This window comes from Callithrix jacchus, chromosome 5 (assembly GCF_049354715.1).
Source record: "Callithrix jacchus isolate 240 chromosome 5, calJac240_pri, whole genome shotgun sequence".
Taxonomy (NCBI): Eukaryota; Metazoa; Chordata; class Mammalia; order Primates; family Cebidae; genus Callithrix; species Callithrix jacchus.
Window position 1 is genome coordinate 101,222,841 of NC_133506.1, and position 25,861 is coordinate 101,248,701.

At 42.5% G+C, this 25,861-nt stretch overlaps 2 protein-coding genes across 14 annotated transcripts in view; one reads left to right on the forward strand and one right to left on the reverse strand.

Moving 5' to 3' along the window:
- Positions 1-9,346, reverse strand: part of H2BN1 (H2B.N variant histone 1) — a 39,128-nt gene extending 29,782 nt beyond the window's left edge. For 2 of the 4 annotated variants that reach the window (XR_008481595.2, XR_008481594.2), the window contains exons 1-3: positions 9,077-9,346; positions 8,008-8,125; positions 7,347-7,888 (exon numbers count right to left, since the gene is read on the reverse strand). The gene's annotated coding sequence lies outside the window, so the exon portion shown is untranslated. The remainder of the gene's footprint in view (positions 1-7,346; positions 7,889-8,007; positions 8,126-9,076) is intronic. The other 2 variants (XR_013535785.1, XR_013535784.1) reach the window with 1 other exon arrangement.
- The window catches only part of MYO1D (myosin ID), a 386,402-nt gene continuing 369,366 nt past the window's right edge, over positions 8,826-25,861 (forward strand). For all 10 annotated transcript variants that reach the window (XR_013535766.1, XM_008997098.5, XM_008997101.5 and 7 more), the window contains exon 1: positions 8,826-9,192. Coding sequence is in view for 9 of the 10 variants with exons in the window: in XM_008997098.5 (XP_008995346.1) it covers positions 9,098-9,192 (95 nt within the window). In the remaining variant the exon portion in view is untranslated. The remainder of the gene's footprint in view (positions 9,193-25,861) is intronic.

Here is a 25,861-nt window from a genome sequence, read left to right on the forward strand (position 1 = left end):
AAAGTCAGTCTGAGACACTGAGAAGCTGGACCTCAGAAAGATCAATGAAAATAAGAGTTGGAATTTATGAACAGAAACTCTATAGACAGGTCAACTTGAGCAAAGTAGGGGGCTCCTTTCTACCTGGCCCTGACCTTGAACCCCCAACTTAATTACAATTCACTTCAAGTTCCTCCTACCTTGGCAGCATGTCAGCTCCAAAGGACGAACCAATCTCATAAATAGGGAGAATGAGTAACAAGAAGATGGGACAGTTGGGAGCTGGTTGGCATACAGGGCATGGAGCAAGTCTGGGCAGTAGTTCAGAACTGAGAGTGAGTGAGCTGTATTTATGTAGAGATATCTTCAGGGCATGAGGGAGGCCTAATGAGTCAAATGTCCCGGGTAGGTGCAGATATTGTGGCATATTACAGAGGGGATGCAGGCATTGGATGGGATATTGAGTTACATGACCTTTGGGATCTCCTCGATTTTGTTTATCTTTAATTATTTATTTATTTATATATTTTTTGAGACAGGGTCTCACTCTGTTTCTCAGGCTGAAGTGCGGCAGCACGATCACAGCTCACTGCAGCCTCCACCTCCCTGGGCTCAAGAAATCCTCCTGCCTCAGCCTCCTGAGTAGCTGGGACCACAGGCATGCATCACCACACCGAGCTCATTTTTTAATTTTTTTTGGAGATGGGGTTTCACCATGTTGACCAGGTTGGTCTCAAAGTTTGGGCTCAAGTGATCCACCCTCCTCCACCTCCCAAAGTGCTGGGATTGCAGGCATGAGCCACCACACCCGGCCTCTACTTTTAAATAATTGAAGCTTTTCACCTGTATAATTTCTTCAGGGTTCAGGTTGTCAGATTTGGATATAAGCAAGGCTCATACTATTTATACCTCTAGATATTCTGAAGAATTAATCCAGTTGATTGGAAAAAGTCAGAGGGTCACACTGTGCATTTTATTTCAGAATCTTAACGCTAGGAAATGGGTGCTGCTGCATCTTACCAGCTGAGAAACTGAGAAACTCTGGGTAAATGGCAGGAGGAAGGCAGTTTGGTGTGGAGCAGATTATCCATTATGATAAATATGATGTTGCACTCTTCCTGGAATGCCAATTCTGCAGATACTGACCGAGTACGAATGCTAGATGAAACTAGTACTAATCAGTACCAGGTATTAGATACTGTAGTAGTAATTGTAGTATCCAGTACTAGTTACTATTATAGTATCTTGTACTAGTTACTAGATACTGTTGGGTTTGGAAAAAAACCATTCCAATTCCTTTCTTCCCTCCACCTGACAAAGTAGGAAAGTACTTGGAATAGTTTTCTTCCAATCCCAACAGTATCTCCTCTTTAACCTCTATTCTAAGCCTTTTTTTTTCTCTCTCTAAGCTTTTAGGAGAAAAAAGGGACAGAGAAAAGGAACACATCATCCCAATACTTAGAAATGGGAAAGGAACAGAAGTTCTGGGGTTACCCAGAGAAGATCTAGGGTGCTGCTTTCCCTCACTTCTTCTTACTTTACCTTTTGAACTTCACCTCACGAAGTGCTCTCTCTCTCTCTCTCTCTCTCTCTCTCTCTCTCTCTCTCTCTCTCTCTCTCTCTCTCTCTCTCTCTCTCTCGACAGAGTCTCGCTCTGTCATCCAGGCTGGAGTGCAGTGGCCCCATCTTGACTCACCCAGGAACCTCCGCCTCTCTGGTTCAAGCGATTCTCCTGCCTCAGCCTCCTGGCTCAATCTCTTAACTGAATGCCCATGCTGGGTAGTGGAAACTAGCCATTACATGACCCAAACCAGATATTTTGAGTTCTAGTCTCAGCTCCACCACTTTGATTTAGTTAGTCAGCCACTCTTCCTGGGACTTGGTTTGTCCATCTGTAAAGGAAAGTGTTTGATATGACCAAACATAGCCTCCTTTACAGATATCATCAGACTTAAACATGATGTTTAAGTAACAACATTCTAATCCTTAGAACCTTGCTACCTAAAGTGTGGTCTCATAACCAGCAGCATCAGCATCACTTGGGAGCTTATTAGAAGGGTGGAATTTCAGGACCCAGACCTACTAAATCAAATTCTGCATTTTGACAAGATCCCTAAGTGATTCTTAAGCACTTTAAAGAGTGAGACATCCTGCCTTAAGGCACCATCAATCCATGAATAGATTGTGATATGTCTCACACTCTCAAACTTTCTAGCTCTAGGACTGCTTTCTTTCTTTCTTTCTTCCTTTCTTCCTTTCTTCTTTCTTTCTCGGAGTTTCACTCTTGTTACCCAGGCTGGAGTGCAATGGCGGGATCTTGGCTCACCGTTCCTCCGCCTCCTGGGTTCAGGCAATTCTCCTGCCTCAGCCTCCTGAGTAGCTGGGATTACAAGCACATGCCCCCGTGCCCAGCTAAGTTTTTGTATTTTTAGTAGAGATGGGGTTTCACTATGTTGACCAGGATGGTCTCGATCTGTTGACCTTGAGATCCACCCGCCTTGGCCTCCCAAAGTGCTGGGATTACAGGCTTGAGCCACCGTGCCTGGCCAGGACTGCTTTCAATGGCTAGAATAGCTTCAGCTTTAGTGATTATCTGGTTTGGGACTTAAGGAAAGGCCATATGGCCCTTAAAATCAACAATACAGCTACACACATCCATTTACTAATTAACTTGCTAATTAATTCACCTACTCCACTCTAGAAATACCTACTGGGTCCCAAACACAGCTTGAGGGTTGTAGACATAAGGAAGAATTGAGCACAGCCCCTGGCCTAAGCATTTAGGGAGGCGCCTGAACAGACAACCCCACCCAGTATGATAAGCACTTCTGTAGTTAGTAAGGAAGATGCATTCCCTTTAAATGTTTATACTCAGAAACTACGTCATGGCAAGCAGGAATAATTCTGGAGGCAGCTTCACGTTGTCCGCCTCCACCCTTGGATTCTATCTTTCCTGTGGCCTTACATCTGTGGATTGTCTGCCTACACAGGGACTGTCCCAGTCCCTGTCTGGTGACTCACAGGATACTGACAGTAATGGCTTGCTGTAATTCTTCTCCATTCCATAATAATCAGGAAATGTGGTGTGATCCTTCCCTTAGCTCAGGAGTCCTTAACTTGAGGCCCATAGAAGAGAGGTTACTTCCAGGCATGGAGGAGAAGAGGTGGCCCATGTGCAAACTGTTCTGTGTATGTGCTTAATACATTTGTCTCAGGAGAGAAAGTCCACAAGTTTTGTTCGTTTGTTTCTTTTGAGACAGTCTCACTCTGTCACCCAGGCTGTAGTGCAGTTGTACAATCTTGGCTCACTGCAACCTCTGCCTCCCAGGTTCAAGCAATTCTGCCTCAGCCTCCCAAGTAGCTGGGATTACAGGCACATGCCACCACACCCAGCTAATTTTTGCATTTTTAAGATACGGGGTTTCATCATGTTGGCCAGGCTGGTCTTGAACTCCTGACTACCTGATCCACCCACTTCAGCCTCCGAAAGTGCTAGGATTACAGGCATGAGCCACCATGCCGGGCAGAAAGTCCACAAGTTTTTATTAAAGGATGATGAAACCTAAAATGAGAAGCAGTGTCTTGCTACTGTCCTCTTGCTGCCTGAGACCCTTTACTGGCAGCTCCTTCCTTCTTTTTCTCCTCTATCTCCTTTGCTCTTCAGCTGACATCTCCCAACTCCCTCTGTGCTTAGCTTGATTAGTTAAAAGGAGCTGTCTGTAGTATCACAGTCACTCCTGTCCCCACCTCAACACCATGACAGGTAAGCACAACTGGACCACAGGAACAATGGGGAAAAGAAGTCTCTAGAACTCAAAGCCAAGTCTTTAGGAATCTGCTGGCTAGTCTTCTGTCTTTAAGAGCTACAGCTGAGAAGATGAAGTTTAAAAATCACTTTTTGGACTTCCAGGATGGTTTAGGGCAGTAATCCCTGCATGAAAACTCTCTTTCCTTTGTCCTGTAAGATGTCTAGAGGGTCAAGCTGGGGGTTAGGGGAGAGAGGGGACTCTACGGGTGGGTGAAAGTCATCAATGATATCAGAGAGGCAGGCAACTGTCAGGTATCTTTATAGTTAAAGAACGTTTAGACTTCAGAAACCATAGAAAGTACAGATGCTAATTCTGATGTACCATTCTTAGTTCAAATCCAGGCTCATGCAGTAAAGAGAAGGAGGTATGTTTTAGATATTTTCTAAGGCAGAGTTTCAAATCATTTCTATATGGCTGTAAGTTCATAATGAAGTTATCTGCAACATATATTTGCCTTTCTACTTCTGCTCTGTGATAATTTGGGATTATAAAATAAATGTGTAAAGTGCCCTTTGAATATGCCGTGTAACTGTTGTTGCTGTTGTTGTTTTCCTAGCCATCCTGCTTTTGTCTTGCCAACTGAAAGAGTTGTCTTCCTTGGATGGAGAGCCCCTGGTAAAGGGAGGGAGAGCAGCGCAGCCCAGAAACATCCTGGGAAAGTAGAATGGGAATAAATATTTGCAGTGGAAAATTCAAAGTTGGTTTTTGTGGATCACCAAGAGTAGACTCTGCAGCCACTAGTCATTACAGAAGCGTTTTTGGAACAGCAGCTTTTTTTCAGCGGGAACACACAGGTCACAGGCCTGACCCCAAGGGAGAAATAAACACAGCGCTGAGATCTGCTTCTGGGGCAGATGAGACTGAGGTTAATATTGTACAATGACTAATTTGCAATGCAGAAAATCTACCAAGGGGGGTGGATTTATAGTCTCACTTTTTTTTTTTTTTTTTTTTTTGAGAGGGAGTCTCGCTCTGTGGCACCAGGCTGGAGTGCAGCAGTGTGATCTCAGCTCACTGCAAACTCTACCTCCTGGGTTCAAGCAATTCTCCTGCCTCAGCCTCCCGACTAGCTGGTACTACAGGCATGTGCCACCATGCCCGGCTATTATTATTATTATTATTTTTAGTAGAAACGGGGTTTTACCATGTTGGCCAGGATGGTCTCCATCTCCTAATTTTATCATCTGCCCACCTCCACCTCCAGTGTGAGCCACCATGCCTAGCCCCCAGGCTCACATTTTATTACGTATAAATTCACAGACCGTTTCATATTCATTTATCAAGCAAGTGTTTATTAATAAACACTTCACCTCCGTAGGTCCTATGCTATGAGGTGCCTGAGTTACATTTACATCACAAAAGAGAACAGATAGCTTCCAGCCCTCAAGGCCCTTACAAATGAGTGAGAGAGATGGACAATAGGCTCAAAGGCATTTAGTGCTGTAATGGAGGCAGCACTTCCAGGATGCTGTAGGAGGCACAGAGGAGGAACAGCTAATTCTGATTTAGGAGATTATGGAAGCCTTCTTGGAGGAAGTGATGTTGAGACTGAGAGCGGAGGGCTGAGTGGAAGTTGGGTAGGTCATAGGAGTGAGGGGTGGGGCAGCAGGGAGGAGAATTTCAGCCTGAGAACAGGATGCACCTTCTCTGGAACATATGGATATATTTGACAACTAAGGTAAACATCTAATTATTATTTTTGTTTTTAGAATGACCTGTTCAGTGTTTATAATCTCCTGGCACATCTATGCCAAACAGAGCTAAGAGGTTCCCTGGACCAGGGTCTTCAAAAATATCTGCTAGTTCTTCAATTCTGGAAGGTTTGCAAAATTCTGAGGTGACTTTTATTCTTAAGTGTTATTTAATATTTTTAAAGTAAAAATTTTTATATTAGAACAGTTTTAGATTGCTATTTAATTTTTAAGTTTAAATTTCAAACTAATTTCAAACTTACAGAAAAGTTTCAAGAATCATACAAAAGAAAATCCCCTCAAAAGTCCCATATATTTTTAACCACTTTATCTGTTGTTAGTATTTTGCATCATTTGTTTTAATTATTTATAATCTGTCTTCCAGTATATATTCACACCCTCCGTCCTCCTCCTTATCTCCTAATTATTATTTTTATTATTCTTGCCAAACCATTCAACATATCATTTTACTCCTAAATACCTTAGCAGGTCTCTGATAGAAACAAGGACATTATCTTGCAGAATCCCAGTAAAATGATCAAGTTTGGAAAAACTAACATTGATACTATCCTACTATCTAACATCGAGTCTATATTTGAATTTCACCAGTTATCCCAATAATGCTCTTTACAGTTTCCTGGTTAGAGATCCAGTCCAGAATCACACATTGCCTTTAATTGTGATGTGCCTCAGCCTCTTGGTCTTTCACACCATTGATATTTTTGAAAAGTGCAGGTCAACTGTTTTGTAGGATGCCCCTTAATGTGAGTTTGTTTGATGTTTCTTCATAAGTAGATTCCATTTATGTAGTTTTAGAAGGTAAGTGATACGTGTCTTTTTCAAAAGATCACATCAGGAAGCTCATGGTGTCTGTGTGTCTCATGATTGAGGATATAAACTTTTATTTGTTTTATATTTAGTATATTTTAAGCTGTAACAAACACATGCATATCCAAATGTGTTTCTACTCAAGTTTTATCACAAAGAACATTCATAATGAGCTAATCTGCTCTAGGTTATCTTGATTGAATGCAGACCTCAGTATTCAGTCTCTCCTGCCAGCTCTGCATATACCTGAACTTTGCTCAAGTGTGTCAGTGATTAATAAGGTTGTAACTGCACATTGGCCTGAGAAATGCTGAATGTAGACTTGTACAAGTAACAAATGACTGCTTAGTTATACGAATCAGAATTTTCTTGACACTGTACAATGAAAAAAACATACAAAAGTAAATTGGAAACCTGAGGCTAATTTAATAGTGAGTCCCAGTGAACAGATTCAGGTTCATCAAAAGAGCATCAATGCCTAATTTTATACTAATTTTGACTTATACAAGAAATTAATAAAATACCCTTTGCATATGTTATATGTGTGTTTTATATGGTGGGTTCCTAAATGAGGAATTTAGGAACCCACCATATAAAAAAGTAAGGGATCCTCATGTAAATGTAAGGGATGTAAAAAGTAAGGGATCCTCATTAAAATAAGGATCTTTTACTTTGGCCATTTGGAAACCACATTGTATCTCACCATAGCTCCTACCCACTGTATAGTTTCTGCAACTCTCTCATCATCTGCAGACCTCGATATATCTTTTCCTGGTACCTGGGATTTTGCTCTAATTTTTAACACCCCAGGGCTCAGGGAACACACATATGTATTTTGACAATAGGTCTTAGGGTGTGGTCCCTGAATGCTCCAAAATGCACACAGTTTGAGGTTTCTTTCTTTCCTTTTTGAAGTTCAGTTCTGCTTATGTTAAAACATGCCAATACAAATATTAGGAATACAGCCATACCCTAGACAATAACCTACTTAGCCACTGACGACACCTCCACAAATTACCCAACCATAGGACAGTCCTACCTTATTCCAGAGCCTTTATTCCACGAATGAGGACACTGTGATCCAGACAGGTGGATCTCCTTCTTCTGAAGGAGAGCTGCTAACGGTAGTCAAATGCAGCCCAGTTCTGCTGGTGCTGGGTGTTGGTATGGTTTTCTGATGGAGGAGGCAGTCCCTCAGGAGGTGACCAAGACACTTTCCTTTCTCTTGGCAAGTGTGGGTGGCTGGCAGCTGAAGCAGGCCCTGGCAAGGTCCTTCAGTCTGGTTTACTCATCTAAACTCAGCCAGAGTTGAAGTCCAGCCAGGTCCTTGGAGGCCTCTAGATTTCCTGGTAGATTTTGTAATAGAAGATGGTCCTAACAGAAACACAGGACTGAATAAGTATAGATACCTTAGAAAGTAATTTATTTTTAAAAAAATAGCTGGCCATGGTGTCATACACCTGTAGTCCTAGCTACTCAGGAGGCTAGGCGGGAGGATTGCTTCAGCCCAGGAGTTCAAGGTTGCAGTGAGCTGTGATCGCACTGTTACACTCCAGCCTGGGTGACAGAGGGAGACTGTCTCTAGAAAAAGAAAAAAAAGAAAGTCATTTATAGTATATTTTCTTTGGAAAAATACATTCTAAGTTCAAAAAGAATTTTCCAAGCTCAACCAATATATCAATAAACTGGAGACCACTTACAACTCACTCCATTCCATTGAACCAGTATGGATTTTATATTTATATATGTAAGGTGGTACAATAGCTACTTGGTGGATGCCAAAAGGATGGTCCCGTGCTCAAGATATCTGCAATAATCCTGTAGAGATGATACATAGATATATTTAAAACTTAATCATCATATAAGGTAATGTCTGATGAAATGCTCGGATGAGTGAAAGAAAATGGACCACTGGATAATGGAGATAGTCAGACGTGGTTGAACGCTGCGGCTCCTAAGTCAAATGACCTGCGTGAAACTGCAGCTGGTCCACTTTCTAGTCGTGTGGCAGGTTTCTTAAAGTTCTTTAAGGTGTTAAACAGCTCTGGGCATTTTTGGTGCCCCCAAAATGTTAGCCATTATTATTACCTCTCAGTCTGTACTTGAACCAGCACTTCAAGAAGGGTCAGGATGAGAGTAGAGAGGCGCGAGTGGGTTTTGCAGGAGGGTGACAGAATTATAATAAATTATCATCGCGAAAAGCTCCACAAACTGCTTTTCTAACTTTGGGGGCAGCTATCAAGCGTGGGCGGCAGGCGGCCCTTTCGGCCGCCTGAGATCCCAGCACCTGTCCCCAGGGGGCGCTACCGCCCCGCCGCCGCCGCCGCCGCCGCCGCCGCCCTGCCCAGGGCGCGCCTCCGCCGCCCACCCGCGCGTGCGCGCCGCCCAGGTGAGGAGGCGGTGGCCTGGGCCACGGCGGGGGCGGGGGCAGGCTCCTCGGCGCGCCGGGCGGGGCGGAGCCGGGAGGCCCGGGCGGGGCGGGACGGGGCCGGAGGCGGGACTAGCCGCCGCCGTCTCCGTCTCGGTGTCCCGGCTCCTACAGCGCCCGGCAGCCGCGGCGGGAGGAGCGGAAACTGCCGGGTGCGTCCCGTCCGGAGCCTCGCCGGCTGAGAAGGCGCCGAGGAGCAGCGGGGCGGCCTCCGTCCCACCCGGACCCGCCAAGCGGCGCGCTCCCCCTATCCCCTCAGCCTCGCGGCGCAGCCTCGCCCCGGCCCCTCCCGAGCTCATCGCGGGCCCCCTGAACCGCTCCGGCGGCCCGAGAGCGCCCACCTGAGCCCCAGCGCCGGCGCCATGGCGGAGCAGGAGAGCCTGGAGTTCGGCAAGGCGGACTTCGTGCTGATGGACACCGTCTCCATGCCCGAGTTCATGGCTAACCTCAGGCTCAGGTGAGGGCAGAGCAGCCGCGCGCAGGAGCGAGAGGCTGCGCTTTCCCAAGAGGGGGCGCCTCGGGGCGCGGCCGGATCCGGGGTGTCAGGGCGCCGGAGCTCCGGAGATGGGGCGCGGCGGGGCTGTGGTGTCCGGGGGTCCGCCGAGCTCTGCGGCTGCGCTTTCCTGAGCGCGGACGCCGCTGGGGTGCGGCCGCTTTGGGGTGCGGGGGGGCGTGCGGAGCTCGAGGGCCGCGCTTCCTTGAGAGGGGAGCCCTGGGCGCTGTCCGGGGTATGGGTGCAGGGGTGTGCCGCGCGGGAGGGCGCGCTTCCCAGCGCCAGGTGAGGGAGGTGAGCGGGCTGGTGACCTCATGGAAACTGAAGGGAAATAACTTGAGGGAGAGTTGCGGTGGCCCTGAAGGCCCTAGGAGGACTAGAGGGTTATTTTGGAGAGAGGCTGGCGTCTCATCCCGACTTTACACTTGCTGCTCTGCTTTCTTTCCTCGTCCTTCTTTTTTTTCTCTCCTGGCGTAGTTCCATCCTGTCATTCAGGATGCTATGGAGTGATCCCTGAGCTGTCTGTTCCAGGACACTGGCTATTTTTTTAGTTACTCTCTAAACGTAATTAGACACGTTTCCAGACATCGAAGAGACTGCTGTACTTGCCAGTGCCAAGATAAACTGTCTGAATTTGACAAGGCGTTCATGGTTTTGGTTTTTTTCAAGGAGTTATGGATGGAGCCCTTGTGTTACTGATATCCTTGAGAGTGCAGTCACAACTCAACGCCCCAAAATGGGCTTCCAAGACGTGGATTTGTTTTAGAAAGCCCCTTACATGCAGTTATTTCACCCTTGATAGAGTAATATGTAAACAGTTTTAAAGTAGTTTGACTTAAACATTAGAGTAAGTGGAGTTTCAAAATAGCGGAGTGAGAGAAAGAGAGTGTTTCCTTGCAAGCTTTGGCTTCATTTCTTCTAAGGTTTATAACTAAACATCACTCCTTAAACTTACAAAGTGAAAATCATAATCTAGGCTTGGGTGCTTAATCCCACTTGCAGTATTAACTACCCTTGTCAGCAGGGGTCAATCAGATTTTGTTACATACCAGCATAATGATAGGATGTTACATTTCTGATCAAGGTTTGGATGCACCACTTTTATAGAAATCATCTCAAATATTAATCAAGATGACATACCTCTGTATCAGCTATAATCAATACCCACTGTCAAAGTGATTAAGAGTCAGACTGTTGAGATTCAAATTCTAGTTCTACTACATTCTTGTTGTGATCTTTGAGCAAGTTACTTAGCCTCTCTGTGCCTCAGTCTTCTTGTCTGTAGGATTGGGGTTGTCCTGAGGGTTAAGCGAATTGTTAATAATATGTGTATGTAACTTTAAAGATTAGTGCCTGGCAAATCCATATTAGCAAAACGGTTTAAATTTTCCCAAGTGCACATAAAGCAGATAAAGGGGTAAATTAATACAGCAATTTCATAGATTAAGGTTTTAAGAGATTCTACTGCCCCCAGGAAATAAGTTATGTACTTTGAGAAATGGCTTTATAATTTTGTCACTCTCAGCTTATAATGATTTCAGTTTTTCAGACATTGGTACATTTATTATGCACATACTGTATACAAGACACTGTAGTAATAATTGAATATGGAGCCATTCATTTTAACCTCCATCACCTCCAGCAAATCCGTGACCTTAGCCAGAGCTTTTGCAGAATTTTGAGAATTTGAAATTGAAGGCATAGACTCTAACTGGGCTGCATTAGTTTGTAGGACTACTCCTCTTCTTAGATTTAACTCATGTGGTTTTTAAGAAAAAGTAAGTTGAGGGAGGGAACTTAGAATTTCTGCTTTTTTAAAAAGCATTAAATCTCTAAGTGTGAGGTTTGAATTTCAAGATTGATTACTAAGGTGAGCCTAACAACTCTTATGTGTACCGAAGAGAATACTGCAATTTATTTATTTATTTTTATTTTTTAGAGATGGAGTCTTGCTATGTTGACCAGGCTGATCTTGAACTCCTGGCCTCAAGCAATCCTCCCATCTCAGCCTCTCAAAGCACTAGATTTATAGGCATGAGCCACCATGCCCAACCGAATGCTGCTATTTAATTCTGTGTGCAAGGTACTCTAGGAGATAAGGTAGGAAGATCCAAAGAACTACAAGATGTGCTGCTTACCTCTCAAAGGGATGACATCTCAATGAAGACATGGAGAAAGGTGGAGTTTTTTTATTGATTTAAAGACTAGTTCAAGGAAACATCAGGAGGCTGAGACAGGAGGATTGCTCGAGCTCAGGAGTTCAAAGCTGCTGTGAGTTATGATCACACCACTTTACTCCAGCCTGTATAATAGAACAAGACCCTGTCCCTTAGCAGAAAAAGAAGAAAGGAAAGAGAGAGAAAGAAACAGAGACAGAGAGAGAGGAAGGCAGGCAGGCAAGAAAGAAAGAAAAAGGAAGAGAAAGAAAGGGAAGGAGAGAAAGAAAAAGGAAAGGAAGGGGAGGGGAGAAAAAGAAAGGAAGGAAGGAGGGAGGGAGGGGAGGGAAGGAAGGAAAAGAGAGAGAAAGAAAAGAAAAGAAACAAGAGATAAGCCTTATAAAGCTTAGGTGATTATTTCTACAAGTAATTGTAGAAATTGTTCTGGAAGTTCGGAAGAGAGAGATTCCTTAGGTTGATTCCAAAACACCTTATAGAGGAAGAGAGGAGTTGAGCTGAGTTCCAAAGGATGGATAGGATTTGTAAAGGTGGACACGTGGCTGGAGAGCATTCCAGGTGGATTAAGCAGCTTGAGCAGGGGTTAGTGGTGTGAAAGCTGACTCTGGGTGACAGTGGGTAAGTTAAGTTGTTTGGAGGGGAAGGGGTTGGTGTTGTGGAGATGTGGAGGAATCATCAGCTGTCTGCATGACCACTGTCTAATGCCCAGGCTTTTAGGTCTACCTTTACACTCAATCTCCACATTATTCAAGATCCTGGATGTACAGATGTATATGTATTTGTATGTGTCTCATCTATGTGTTCTTGATGACTCTGAGAATTGGCTGTGGTTTTCATTGTACAGATCAGTGATTGTGCATGACTTACTTACTTAGAGTAGTTGGTTCCCTGTAACCATAAACACAGTGCCAGCAAAGAGTAGCACTCTTACCCTCCTTTCAAGTTGTAAATTCTGACTCAGACAGAAAGCAGTCCTCTCTTTGCTTTCACTTTGCAGAAGGTGACCAGAAATCTACCACTGCATAATCCAGATGGTATTATGTAGTGTTGAAGTGTTTTTGTCTCCTGGAATATTGGTGGTTGGGCACATATTTCTGATTGTACATAGCTGAAATTGAGCGTGTTTGGTCCATTGGTAGATATGGATATATGAGTGAAATTTCCATGTGTGCTTCTACCTCTCATGACTCCTGCCCTTCCAAGCTGCAGTTTCTGCTCTTACTCCCCAGTATGGAATGTCCTGTCCTCTGCTTCCCACCCAGCTCTTCCGCAAGGCCTACTTCCTTCCTTTAAGGTGTGTAATAGACAGTCAAGTACTCAAGGCTGCAGGTGCTCCATGGGTCTGTGTTTTCTCAACAGCAGCACCTAGCATACTGCTGGGTACATAGTACATTCCTTGGTGACAACATTTTTTCACAGAGAGGAAAAAAATGTTTCCGTTACTTTTTTTTTTTTTTTTTTTTAAGCTTATGTGGCAGTATCCTTTTAGAACGATCTTCATGTTTTGCTATTAATCTGGCCTTCTTTTTCCCTCTTGGAGCTAAAGCTTGATTTTTAGGCAACTACCACAATTGACAAAACTTTCTCCTACCATCATTACTTTTAAAAATGGACATAGATGTATGTCTGGATGGGGCAAGAGTAAGAGTGATGTGGATTAGTGCAAGTTAGTATATCTGAGAAGAAGCTCCAGTTTATATTTCTTGCTTTAGAACAAAACCTGCTTGTATTGTGAGAGCTGCCTTCTTTCCCTCCAAGAAGTCTCTTGTTGGGGGATATTTCTTTTGCATTTTGGTAGATGTAGAGGTGGAGGGGGAGGTAGTTCCTCATTCCAATTTCCATGGATCTCCGCCCAGGAGTAACACTCCTGTATGAGTCCTGCCTGCCTACATGGTCAGGAGCAGTTCCTGCCAACAACCCTAATGACCACTGAAGCCCTAACCACAGCAACCCTGTCTTACCATGTTCTGCTTTCTTTGTAGCCACTTCCTTTTTGGATATGGAGCTCATTGGTTCCTTTGCTCCTTGCTTGGGCCATTCCTATACACGAGTTTTTCCAGCATTAACATCAGCTTTGTACCCTCTCTCTGAGAGTCCTGCCAGGGCAAGCTGCTTACATCTGCTCCTCATGTGTTCCTCCCTCCTCACACTCCTCGCTCTCAGCCATGCGCATGGAAGGAAGAATGCAGGCTACTGCTCAGAAGTGGACTTGAGCCTAGGACAGTGTCCTTGACAGAAATGCTTTCCTTTTCATAGGACAATGAAACATGTCAGCCTTCCAGAGGTCCAGTTTCTTAACTTTATTTGTTATTGCTTCCTGTTTTGAGAGTAAAGCGTGTATTCAGCCTTATATCTTGGCTTCTCAGAAATTTAAGTGTTCCCCGTCTCTTTTCTTACTGGGTTTTGTCTTCTGTAAAAGCCATCATCTGAAGCACCATGTGTGCCAAAGCTCCATGCACCTCCTCATTTTTAACCTAACACAGCATGTCTTTTGCACCTTTGCTTAGACCTGTGTTTTTCAACCGTGGCACTATTGACATTTTAGACTGGATAATGCCTTGTTGTAAGGGCTGTCCTGTGTGTTGTAGGATGTTTAGCAGCATCTCTGGCTTCTACTCACTAGATGTCAACAACTCCACTCCTTTTTCATTTATGACAACCAAAAGTGTCTCCAGACATTGCCACAAGTCCTTGGGGAGGGGGGAGTGTGTGGGTAGGTGTGTTTGTACATACACACATGCAGTATTGCCCCTAGCTGGGAGCCACTGGCCATTGCTGTTTTCATTCCCTCGAATGTTCTTTCCTCATCTCTGCCCTCATATTCTACCTGCTACACTCTTACTCATCCTTCAAGACTTCTGAGAAATCTTTCCTATCCCCCAAAACAGGTCAATGTCACATTCTCATGTGCTCTCAGGATGTGTAGACATTTGTTCATAACTGTTAGAAAATGTATCATATTCATAGGTTGCTTTCTCATCAACCTGTTGAATCCTCAAAGGGAGGTAGCCTGTTCAGAGGTAGATCTAGGTTTTCTGGTGCTTTGAAACTCATAGTGCTTGGGGGCAACCACCTTTAAGAAAAAGAATGTAAATTATGAATGCAGAATTAGATGCAAGGCTTTGGAAGGGGAAGGTGCAAGTGAGTGGCTGCGAAGCAAATCTACCTTTAGTCCTTTTGTGTTTTCTATTTTGCTACAGAATTTGGCCCCCTCGTAGTGTTTAATATATCTTAAAGTGAATTAACTGAGTACTCAAATGTTGGCTGATTGTTCTTCAACCAGTGGAATTCTTTTTTTTTTTAAGCATATAATCTCCTCAAAATATTGTACTTTAATAGAACTTAACTGTGTGTTGAGGGCAGTGAGTTATAAGTTAGAAGAAAGGCAGTAAACAGACACACATACACTCACTATCACACCACCCCTGTATTCTTTCTCTGTGGCTGTTTGGTCATTTGGAAAATTTGGTGGGACAAAGGGTTTCTCTTGCTTGCCAGGGGAAAAAACCATAGATACCCTGGGTGGTCTTCAAATAAATGTTAACCTGCAATTGGTTCAGGGATCTAGTTAGAAACAGCTCTAGTTAGATTTATAGGAGAGGTGAATGGCACACTAAATCTTTTTGGCTTCCATGTGAAATTCTTTGGCAACCTCTTTTGAAGGCCTTTGGAAAAGGACAGTTTGCTCTCTGCCTGTTTTGTACATTGGCTTCATATTGGGACAAAAATGGGAATTTGGGTTTTGGAGCTGCCATTTGGAGTGAATCACCCTGCCGCCTGGTTTCCTTTCCTACTTCGTGACAGATTTCCAAGACTATTTTTATTCGGGGTCATTTCTTGACCCTGCAGACTTCTGCTGAATTAAGTTCCCAAATAGGGCCAGATGTGGGTGGAATCAAGCACTTAGAAGTTGCTACTGGTTCATTTCATTGCAGGTTATGGTGGGATCTACTTTTTTTTTCATTTTTAGATAGGGTCTCATTCTGTCACCGAGGCTGGAGTGCAATGGCACAATGATGGCTCACTGCAGCTGGACACTATCTCAAGGAGTGGCCCCGTTTAATGATAATTCTCTAGTCCCCATTTGTGGTGCTGCCGCTGGGACTGGTTTGGGTCATTGCATCATTGCCCAGACACTGCCAAGTTGGGGAACTTTACTGTCAGTGGTGGCTCCAACTCCACTGGGTAGATTACCTGTTCATGAGCCTCACTGCCGTGGCCTATAAAAATGCCAGCTATGTTCATAAATGGGGTCAGAGAATAACAGCATTTTAAAATATGCATTGTATGTCTCTCCTTTATTGTTTATTAGATGCTTTGACTTAATTGACAGTTTTATTTCCTGTAGAAAGCAGGCTTCTTTCAGTTCAACTACAATATAATTACTCACTAGATTTCTTTGTTTTTGAGACAGGGACTGGCTCTGTCACCCAGGCTGGAGTGCAGTGGCATGGTCTTGGCTTACTGCAACCTTTGCCTCTCGGGTTCAAGCAATTCTCATGCTTCACCCTCCCCAGTGGCTGGGATTACAGGCACAAACCACCATGCCTGGCTAATTTTTTTTTTTTTTTTTTGTATTTTTAGTAGAGAGGGAGTTTCACTGTGTTGGTCAGGATGGTCTCAAACTCCTGAGCTCAAGTGATCCACCAGCCTAGGCCTCCTAAAGTTCTGGGATTACAGCATGAGCCACTGCACCTGGCTCATGAATAGAATGGTGTTTTCCAAACTTAATTTTGAGCATTTATGGGAAAAAGAGAAGCAAAGCATTCTTGCAATAGGGAATCATGGAAAGAGCACAGGCTCTGAGACTAAGTGACCAAGTTCAAATCTCAGCTTCACTTTTATTCCTATTAGCATAGGCTTCCCTAAGCCTCATTTCCTTATGTGTAAAATGGTCGCCTTTTATGGTTATTGAGATGGAATCACATGTGCAGCAAGTGCCTGGTTAGTGCTTAATATATAATTCTCACTCAACTAATGCTAACTCTCCCTGAATCCTTCCCAAATGGCCTCACCTCCCTGTCCTGACCCCATTACTGCTAGAGGGCTAGATATTTTCATCTCTTCCTTGTCATTTCTTCCTTCCTCACAAAGACAAATTTGTTTGTTTTGATTTTGTTTGGAGGGTAAGGATGGAAGTTTCTAGAGGGGATCCAATTTACCTATCAGAGAGTGCAAGATCACTGGAAATAAACAAATATGGAATTTAATCTTGTCTTTGTTCATTTACTATCACCTGTGTGACCTTGGACAAGTGATTTAGCTTCTTTGAGCCTCAGTCTTTTTCATCTATAAAGATGATATGTTCTTGTGAAATTAAATTATAGCACATTTAAAATATGTGTGAAATACCTATGGTGGTGGCTGAAGCATAGTAGGTACTCAGTGGGTGCCCCTCTGTCTCTGCTCCATTCCATGGTCCAGCCCTGCGGACCAAAATGCCCTTGCTATTTCCAGTTCACTCTGTAACTATTGCCCTATGCATTCCCATAATCACTTTCCCTCTGGGTATTACTATTTAATTTCTGGAAATTGTCTTAAACTTTTTGGAAAATAAAATCTATTTATATTTGAGAGATTTCTAAAATATCTTATTCTGCTTGTCACTGTTCACAGCCTCCGTGAAGGTTGGTGACATTTAGACACTATTGCCAGGCAATGGACTTTAAGACTAGAATCGTCTTTTTAAAAAATCTATAACTAATTTCCTCATTCATCTATATGATGAATGTCTACTATGTTATCTACCCTCTCTGTGTTTCATATAATATCCTGGTATTAAAGCTAGTAACTACTTGAATTCTCACAGTGTGCTTAGCGCTGGGTTGGATACTTTGGTGGGGGTTACTTTTAACAAAATTACTCTTCGAGGGTTAGCTTAAATTGGGAGTAACAGATACCTTAATAAATGGATCAATATAAAGTGAAATATGATTGAGCCCAAATGAATAGCACAGACTTTTAAGGGCTTCCTACAGAGAAGGAATCAATATATCATATTTTTAGAAAAGAGAACTGATGACAATGTAATTAAGAGCTGTATATATGTATGTACTATATAATGAGGGAATTCAGAAAAAGAACAAAATGGCATTGGGAGTAGGTAAAAAATGTTCTATGGAAGAGGTAGAATGTCAGTGGACCCTTGTTGAAGTAGAAATATTGATTCATTCGGAAGCAGCCCTTCCTCTCCCTGCCCTATGGCCTGAGCCATCCTCGCCTTCTTTTTTTCTCTCTCCACTCACTTTAAGCATGCGTGGGCTGGCTGTGCTGCTAACCAACTTTCATTGCTCAAAAATATTTTCCCCCACATTGTCTGCACTTCTTTCATTCCTGTCTTATGCTGCCCCAAATTCTCCCAACTAGAGATTGAGTTAGGTTGGTAAGAGTCCTCTTAGAAAGTCAGATACTTCTAATGCAGCACAAGCACATTAGTATAAATCTGCTCAGTCTGATTAATTTCTTTCGCATGCCTCAGTGGCATCAGTTAGAATGAGGAACAGAGAATTTAATTTTTGAAAAATAATTTCACAGCCGGGCGCGGTGGCTCAAGCCTGTAATCCCAGCACTTTGGGAGGCCAAGGCGGGTGGATCACGAGGTCAACAGATCGAGACCATCCTGGTCAACATGGTGAAACCCCGTCTCTACTAAAATTACAAAAAATTAGCTGGGCACGGTGGCGCGTGCCTGTAATCCCAGCTACTCAGGAGGCTGAGGCAGGAGAATTGCCTGAACCCAGGGGGCGGAGGTTGCAGTGAGCCGAGATTGTGCCACTGCACTCCAGTCTGGATAACAAGAGCGAAACTCCGTCTCAAAAAAAAAAAAAAGAAAAAGAAAAATAATTTCACAGCATGTTACTCTTCAGAGATACAGCAGACCTGGGATAGAGAACTGAACCCTTGTGGGAAAGGATGGGCAGCATATAGTATGAGGTTAGTGTATTCTTGGGGAGGCAGGTCCTGATGACAGTGGGGAAGGTACCTGACAAAAACTTTGCCTAATTAAAAATTGTATCTGTGGTTTATCTTTGGATCTAGAAGAGGAAGAGAAAATTTTTTCTTTTTTTTTTTTTCAGCTGATGCTCAATTACAGAACTTCCAAGATTCAGCACTCAGCATATGTGATGAATACTGTGGCCATGACATTTGGGTTAAAGAGATGTTAGTGAAGAGCCAGGTGCAATGACCCCCGCCTGTGGTCCCAGCTACTTGGGAGGCTAAGACAGGAGGATTGCTCAAGCCCAGGGGTTGGACTATGATCATTCCTGTGAATAGCCACCACGCTCCAGCCTGGGCAACATAGTGATACCTTGTCTGTAAAAAAATAAAGAATAAAAAGAGAGACACTAGTGAGACAGACTGTGATTCTAATCACGGTTTTCAACATTTCTTATTGAAAGAGAATGGTCTGCTTTAGGAAAGTAGATCATTTTTTAAGAGAAAGCTTCCAATAAGTGACTTCAGTTGATGGAGAAGGGAATCAAGAACATCTGCTAGTTTCTCTTGATTCTTTGCCCACCTTCCAGGCTCCTCATTGTCCTAGCCTCATTCCTGAAGATACCCCAGTTTGTATTCCAGGCACAGCTGCTCACATGGGACTAGTTACAATCTTCCCACAAAGGGATTGCCTTCATTTCCCCACATTTCTGCTCCTTGATACACAATATAGAAATGGATTTCACTTTAGTGAGATTAAAGCATTAACTGTAGTAAAGCTATTTTGCTTTAATAAAAAAGATTGTTTACTACTGAACATAGATTTTTCAGAAAAAGCCACAGGCCAGTTTAGGGTTCTAAAAGAACCTCCTGGAATAGATGGATAAACACACCAAGGAGCAAACACAGCTTTCCTTTTATTCCTCATCTCCATGTATCTCTCCAGTTACATTGCTAAGTCTTGGGGGGGAAAACCCATTCGCACTTACTGTATATTCACAAGGTTCACATATGCAGTAGAAGCAAATGAATTTGTCAAAAAAAATGGTTTCATCTAAAACAATGAAGCAAACACTAAGAGAAACTGAAACTTTTTTTTTTTTTTTTTTGCCTCTGACCACAAAGTCGGCTTTGAGTAACTTGTACAATAGAGGATCATCTGTAGCGATGCCGGGTGATCCCAAATGGTTCTATCTCAGACCATGGCTTTGTGTCCAATATAAAGTCAAGTTAAATTTTATAGTTTATTTAAAAAAGTCTAACCCCATAAAAAAAACCAACAACTTATTTATTTTGGATAAACCCCATCATTGGTCATATTTCAGCTTTGGGTTTTACAGATATTAAGGTCCTTTTAATTTTATTATAAGAATAGTCCTTAATATTGAGAGTGAGTTAACCTGATTCTGCCATCTTACCCCATGTTCTTTCGATTAAGGCAAAAACCTATAAACAATTAAAACAATCTCTAGAATAGTTTAAATGTCAGTGAGTACAACTATTTTTTTATTGCATTCAACCTTTCCTATCAGTTTATGTTCTACCTCTACACTCAGTTATTTTTTTGAATTTATTATACTTTAAGTTCTGGGGTACATGTGTAGAACATGCAGGTTTGTTACATGGGTATACATGTGCCATGGTGGTCTGCTGCATCCATCACCTCGTCATCTACAGTAGGTATTTCTCCTAATGCTATCCCTCCCCTAGTCCCCATCCCCTGCTATCCCTCCCTAGCCCCCCTACACTCAAAGTTCTAAGGGTAAGACAAAGTCTTACCTCCCAAGGCTTATTTCCAGGCATTAAGGACAAAATATTTTCACCTCCATCACTGAATAAATAGATAAATGCATAGTACTCCTGCATTTTCGATTCTTGGCTGAACTATGCATTTACTATATTTTATGTATGCTTTTTAATGTATTCTATTTTATGTATTTATATAATCTGGTTTTTCTGTAGTAACTCCAGTCTTTGGTAATATAGGGAAAATGAAATTATCATAACTCTTGGAAAAACAACTGCTAAAATCGATTTTGGGTGTTTGTGAAATGGTAAAACATTTCTCTCCCCCCCTTTTTTTTTTTTTAATTTGTAGAACGCAAGATATGTGAAGCTTGATACCATACAGAAAAGGGGGACACATTAGTGGCACTGTAATCTTGAGCAGTCTCATGTTGTTGCTTGCCTTAGCCAGTTCACTAGATTTTACCATACTACCAAACTTTTCACAGCATTGTGATGCCTTTATATAGCTTTGTGTCATTTGTTGAGTGTTTCTGAGGGACATGCTTTTACACAGCAAATCCAGGGACTAAGCTTGTTTAGATTGGTGCTTTTTAAAGAATCTGTAGGTTAGTCACAGTGGCTCATATCTGTAATCCCAGCACTTTGGGAAGCCGAGGCAGGCAGATCACCTGAGGTTGGCACTTCGAGATCAGCCTGACCAACATGAAAAAACTTCTCTACTAAAAATACAAAATTAGTTGGGCATGGTGGCACATGCCTATAATCCCAGCTACCGGGAAGCTGAGGCAGGAGAATTGCTTGAACCCAGGAGGCAGAGGTTGCGGTGAGCTGAGATTATGCCATTGCCTGGGCAACAAAATTGAAACTCTGTCTCAAAAAAAAAAAAAAAAAATTCGTATTCTGTGGTGTCTTCGGTCATGGAGGTACCTGAGGAGCAGTCTTGGATTCCAGGTAGAGGTGGGGTAGGGCTTCAAGCCCTGGCATTCTAATGCTTTGTCCAGAGCAGCTCTGCTCCTTTATAGTGGGGTTCCAAGGAATGTGTCATTTGGGAAAGAATGCTATCACTTTGGAAAAACAGCTTGCAAACAACTGTTTTAGATGATTTTTTTCCAGAAGGCTTTTATCCTTGCAAACGCACAAAGAAAAAAAAGAGAGAGAAAGAAAGAAATGTTTGTAACCAAAACTACTTTAAAAGTAGCAGTGTGGTATAAAATAGGAAAGGAAAAGGGGAAAAAAAAGCAAAGGAAATATTTCAGTTTTTCGGAGTTAACCATGACTATGGCTACTTTCTATGGTACAACTTGAAAAACTTACTTTAGTTCTCTGAGCCTTTAATGGCTCAGTCTTAAAATGAGACTGATCCCTACACTTCAAGGTTATTACATCAAATGAGATAATAGATGGGTTGTTTATTGTTCTTTACACATAGAGGGCACTCAGGTATTGGTCCTTTCTCATTTTTGCTTCCTTAAGCAGAATATAAAGAATGTGATTTAATTCTTTTTCTTAATGACTTAGAGTCATCATGACTGTAGTTATAAAAAGTTGTTTTCATGTCTTTGGTATTTATTGTCATATTTGTAATGTTTTGTTCCACACTAAGTTGATCTAAACAAACTTTTAAAAATAGATGTTTCAGTTTCTGTCTTTGCTTTCAGTGCGCCTCCGCATGAATTCCCTTTCCCCTCTTAATTTACAAACTTTATCTGCTCTGTGTTTTGGCTGTCAGCGGAGCTCATTAGAAGGATGTATAAAAAAGGAGGAGTTAATATGTTCTAATGAAGACTGAGGGGTTGTTATCTTGGGTGTATCAATCATAGGGCAAGAGTTTTAAGATGTCTGTTTTTTATCTTCTCTGCTGAGAGATATTGATTGCTTTGCTGTGTTTTGCTGGAAGGCAAGTAGGCTGAGCTGAGTTCTGAGTAGGTAAGGTGCTACTCTAAAATATATTACTGCCCTTGGTATTTGAATTATTTGTGTGGTTGAACAAACCAAAACATGATGAGTGGATTTTTCCACACTGTGTGCAATTTATGACTGCTTGTTGACTTGTGGTAGGCGGCTGCTATTGGCAGAATCTGTTACTGTTTGTGTCTGTACCTCTCAGGTTTCTATTTTATCTGAAACTCACTGAAAAGAAACCTCTTCTTCAACTTCTTGATTTATCCTAGGCTGGGGTTCCCAAATTCAGCTTTGTATCAGGAACACCCAGCTTTTAAAATACACAGCTTCCCTGGACTCCGTCTCCTAGAGAAGGTGATTTATTAAGCCTTCTTAATGCCCAGGTGAGTCTCATATGCAGCCAGACTAGGAGCCACTGTCCTAGGCAAATGGTTTTTCCAGGCACAGGTGTGTTCTATTGAAACTAAATGGGCTATAATTGTAATGTGAGCTGACTGACATATTAACCAATGTATTACAACTTACTCTGTTTTAGTTATTAAATCAACTTAATTATTTGATAATCACACTTTATTATTTATCCTTACAAGTTTTCCATTCTTTCACCCTGTGGCTATGATTGTCCAATTTTAGCATGCTATATATATATTTTTGTGTTCACAGTTTCTCCATATGAAAATATATAATCCCACCCTCCTTGATATATTTCCTTTACACTCTTTCATATACATATAAAAATGTACAGATTCAAAAATTTCAGAAACTTCCTGCCAACATATAGTTTTGTAAACTGTTTTCTTATACAACATAGTATCTTAAATGTTTTTCCATGCCATTAAATTGCCTTTGAAAGTATAATGGCAACCATGTTGTCTTCATTTTTTTTTTTTTTTTTTTTTGAGACAAGAGTCTTACTGTCGCCCAGGCTGAAGTGCAGTGGTGCAATCTTGGCTCACTGCAACCTCTGCCTCCTGGGTTCAAGCAATTCTCCTGCCTCAGCCTCCTAAGTAGCTGAGACTACAGGCATGCACCACCATGCCCGGCTAATTTTTTTTGTATTTTTAGTGGAGACAGGGTTTCACCATGTTGGCCAAGATGTTCTCGATCTCCTGACATTGTGATCCGCCCAGCCATCTTCGTTCTTTTCTGGATATACAGGACCAACCCAGATGGACATGGTTCTTGTTCTCATAGAGCTGATAAACCAGCAAGAGGAACATACTAAGCCAGTAAACAAACAAAAGGATAACTACAAATAGTAATAAGTGCTATGAAGAGAAAGAGCAGAGTTTTCTCATAGGGGAAATGGAAGTGGCAAATGCAAGTGTGTGAATGTGTCACAGGGAAGGCACTTTATGAGGAAGATGGCTTTAAGCAAGATCAGAAGGATGCAGACTAGAGAGAGAGAATACAGAGACATACTTTTATTGATTATTAATTGATGGATTGATTGAGACAAGTTCTGGTACAGAACCAGGACAACAGTGTCCAGGCTGGAGTGCAATGGCGTGATCTCAGCTCACTGCAACCTCCACTCCTGGGCTCAAGCCATTCTCCTACCTCAGCCTCCCAAATCGTTGGGACTACAGGCATGCACCACCATGCCCACCTAATTTTTGTATTTTTTGTAGAGACAGGTTTCGCTAAGTTGCCCAGGCTGGTCTCAAACTTGTGAGCTCAAGTGATGCACACCCACCTTGGCCTCCTAATGTTGGAATTACAGACATGAGCCATGGCACCTAGCCGAGACATATTTTTAGATAGACTCTTTCAGTTTCTGAAACTGAAAGGCATCCAGTAGGCAAAGTAGGGGCAAGTGAAGATGGAGTACTCATCAGGGCCCACACTTTGCCAAAGGGCCTTGGGGCATAAAATCCCAAGATTGAAAACCTAACTACATTGGGGAGCAATTGAAGGGCTTTACATCAGGGTGACAGCACATTTTTAAGTATCTGGCCTCTCTTTCATTTAGCTCCTATAATCCCTCTGGTCTGGGAGCTGGCTGGATATTTTTTTTTTTTTTTCACATTCGTGAATTGGATGCAGATTCGGTAATTTCTGTCTACACATTTCCTCTACTAAGAATAAACACGAATACAGCCCAGACTTGATCTCTAGTATAACAGAGTTGTTTCTTGCAATAGGTAGCCCAAGGGCAGTGCTTTTTTTATTTGAAATAAGTGAATCTTGATAATGACTAATGGCCTACAACTGATTTGGGAGGGATTTGCTTTTCTTGATTTTATGCTTCAAGCCAGAGAAATTCTGAGCCGTGAATTCTCTGAAGTCTCTTGAGTCATAGAATTTTAATGCCAGAAGGGAACCTTGAGATGCGTGAAGTTAGAAACAGAAAGTCAGGACTTTTTACTAGTCTAGTGGCACATTTACTATGGGGCAAAAATCTCCTGTCTCCTAGCTTCCTGTTTATCATTCTGTTTTTGCCCTATTCCTATATCTGTTGCTTTGCAATCAAGTAGCAACTCTTCACTTTCCTTTATTATTCTCACATAAAAGACCTGAACAAGTTGAAACAATGGAAAAGTTAACAATGTAAATAATAAGTAAATCTCTCCCTCTCTATTGAAGGGCACAATTTAACAATACAAATACAAAATAACATTGTTGTGAGTGTGAGAAAGATGGAGGTCTTAGCAGTCTATTTTATGTGTCACCATTGACTTGGGCTACCTCAGAGGAAATACGGGGACTTGGAAGTTCCCTAGCACATCCTGCCTCTCCTGGACAGGTGTGTGGTTGCTGGCTTCACTCTGTATCCATCAGAATGCTGTTGGGGGCAGCTAAAAAGAAAACCTGACCAAACTGGCTTAAACAGAAAAGAAATATATTATCTCACACAACAAGAAGGCTAATGATAAGAGAGGCTCTGGCCAGTCCCTAAGGACTCTGCCTCCACTTGTCTGTGATTCCGTTGGCCCCGCCCTTCTTGTTGTACTGGTTTCATCCTCAGGCTGGTGGAATGTCATTGCAACAGTTCTATGCATCCCACTCAGGCACAGTAATGTCCAGAGGAAGGAAAGTGAGCTAGCTGCTGGTATTGTGTCCCTTGCTTAGGAAGCCCTCCAGAAGACTTCCATACATGCCTCATTAGTTAGCATTTGGTCACATGCCTATTATTAAACCTGTCACTGGTAAGAGGAATGTGGTTATCATGATGGAATAGTCAGGTACTGATGATAGATTTCTCATTTCCTGCAGTACATGGCTATAGGGAAGGGAGTGGATACCTGAACAAAGTCAGATTTTTTTTTTTAGGAAAGGAGGAATTTTAGGGGCAGAATAGAATATTGGATAGGCAACCAAAAGTGCTTCCTCTACACAGTTTTACAAGCTAATGTAGACAGAATAGGATTTATCCAGAAAAGAATGCTCAGTATGATGAGGGTACTTGAAACCATATCATTTAAGGAATGACTGAACGTAAAAGACTGTACATGAACACCAACCTGAAATACTTGAATATGAATTGATTGTGTTTATTCGGGGAGCCCCCAAAAGAATTCATGCCAGTGGGTAAAAGTGAAGAGAGTAGATGTTATTTTTCTGCTCCTCTTTTTCCTCCTCTTCTCTTCTTCCTGAAGAATTTGGTCCTAAAGTCATTGGGTTGGGGCACAGCAAGGTAGGCATCCATCTGAGGGGAAGGGGAGCCACAGGGGCCCAGATTAGAGTTTGGAGCCAAGTTGAGTAAAGAGGGGGCCAGTGCATGAGAACCTGAGTATGGAGAAAGAGCATCGTACTGGCATGGTCTTGGTGACAGCAGTGAGAGATAAGTGATAAACAAGGAGATTGACAAATAAGTAAATATGTTAAGGATAATGGAGACAGGTTTCTCATGGTCATAAAAGAGCTCCAAA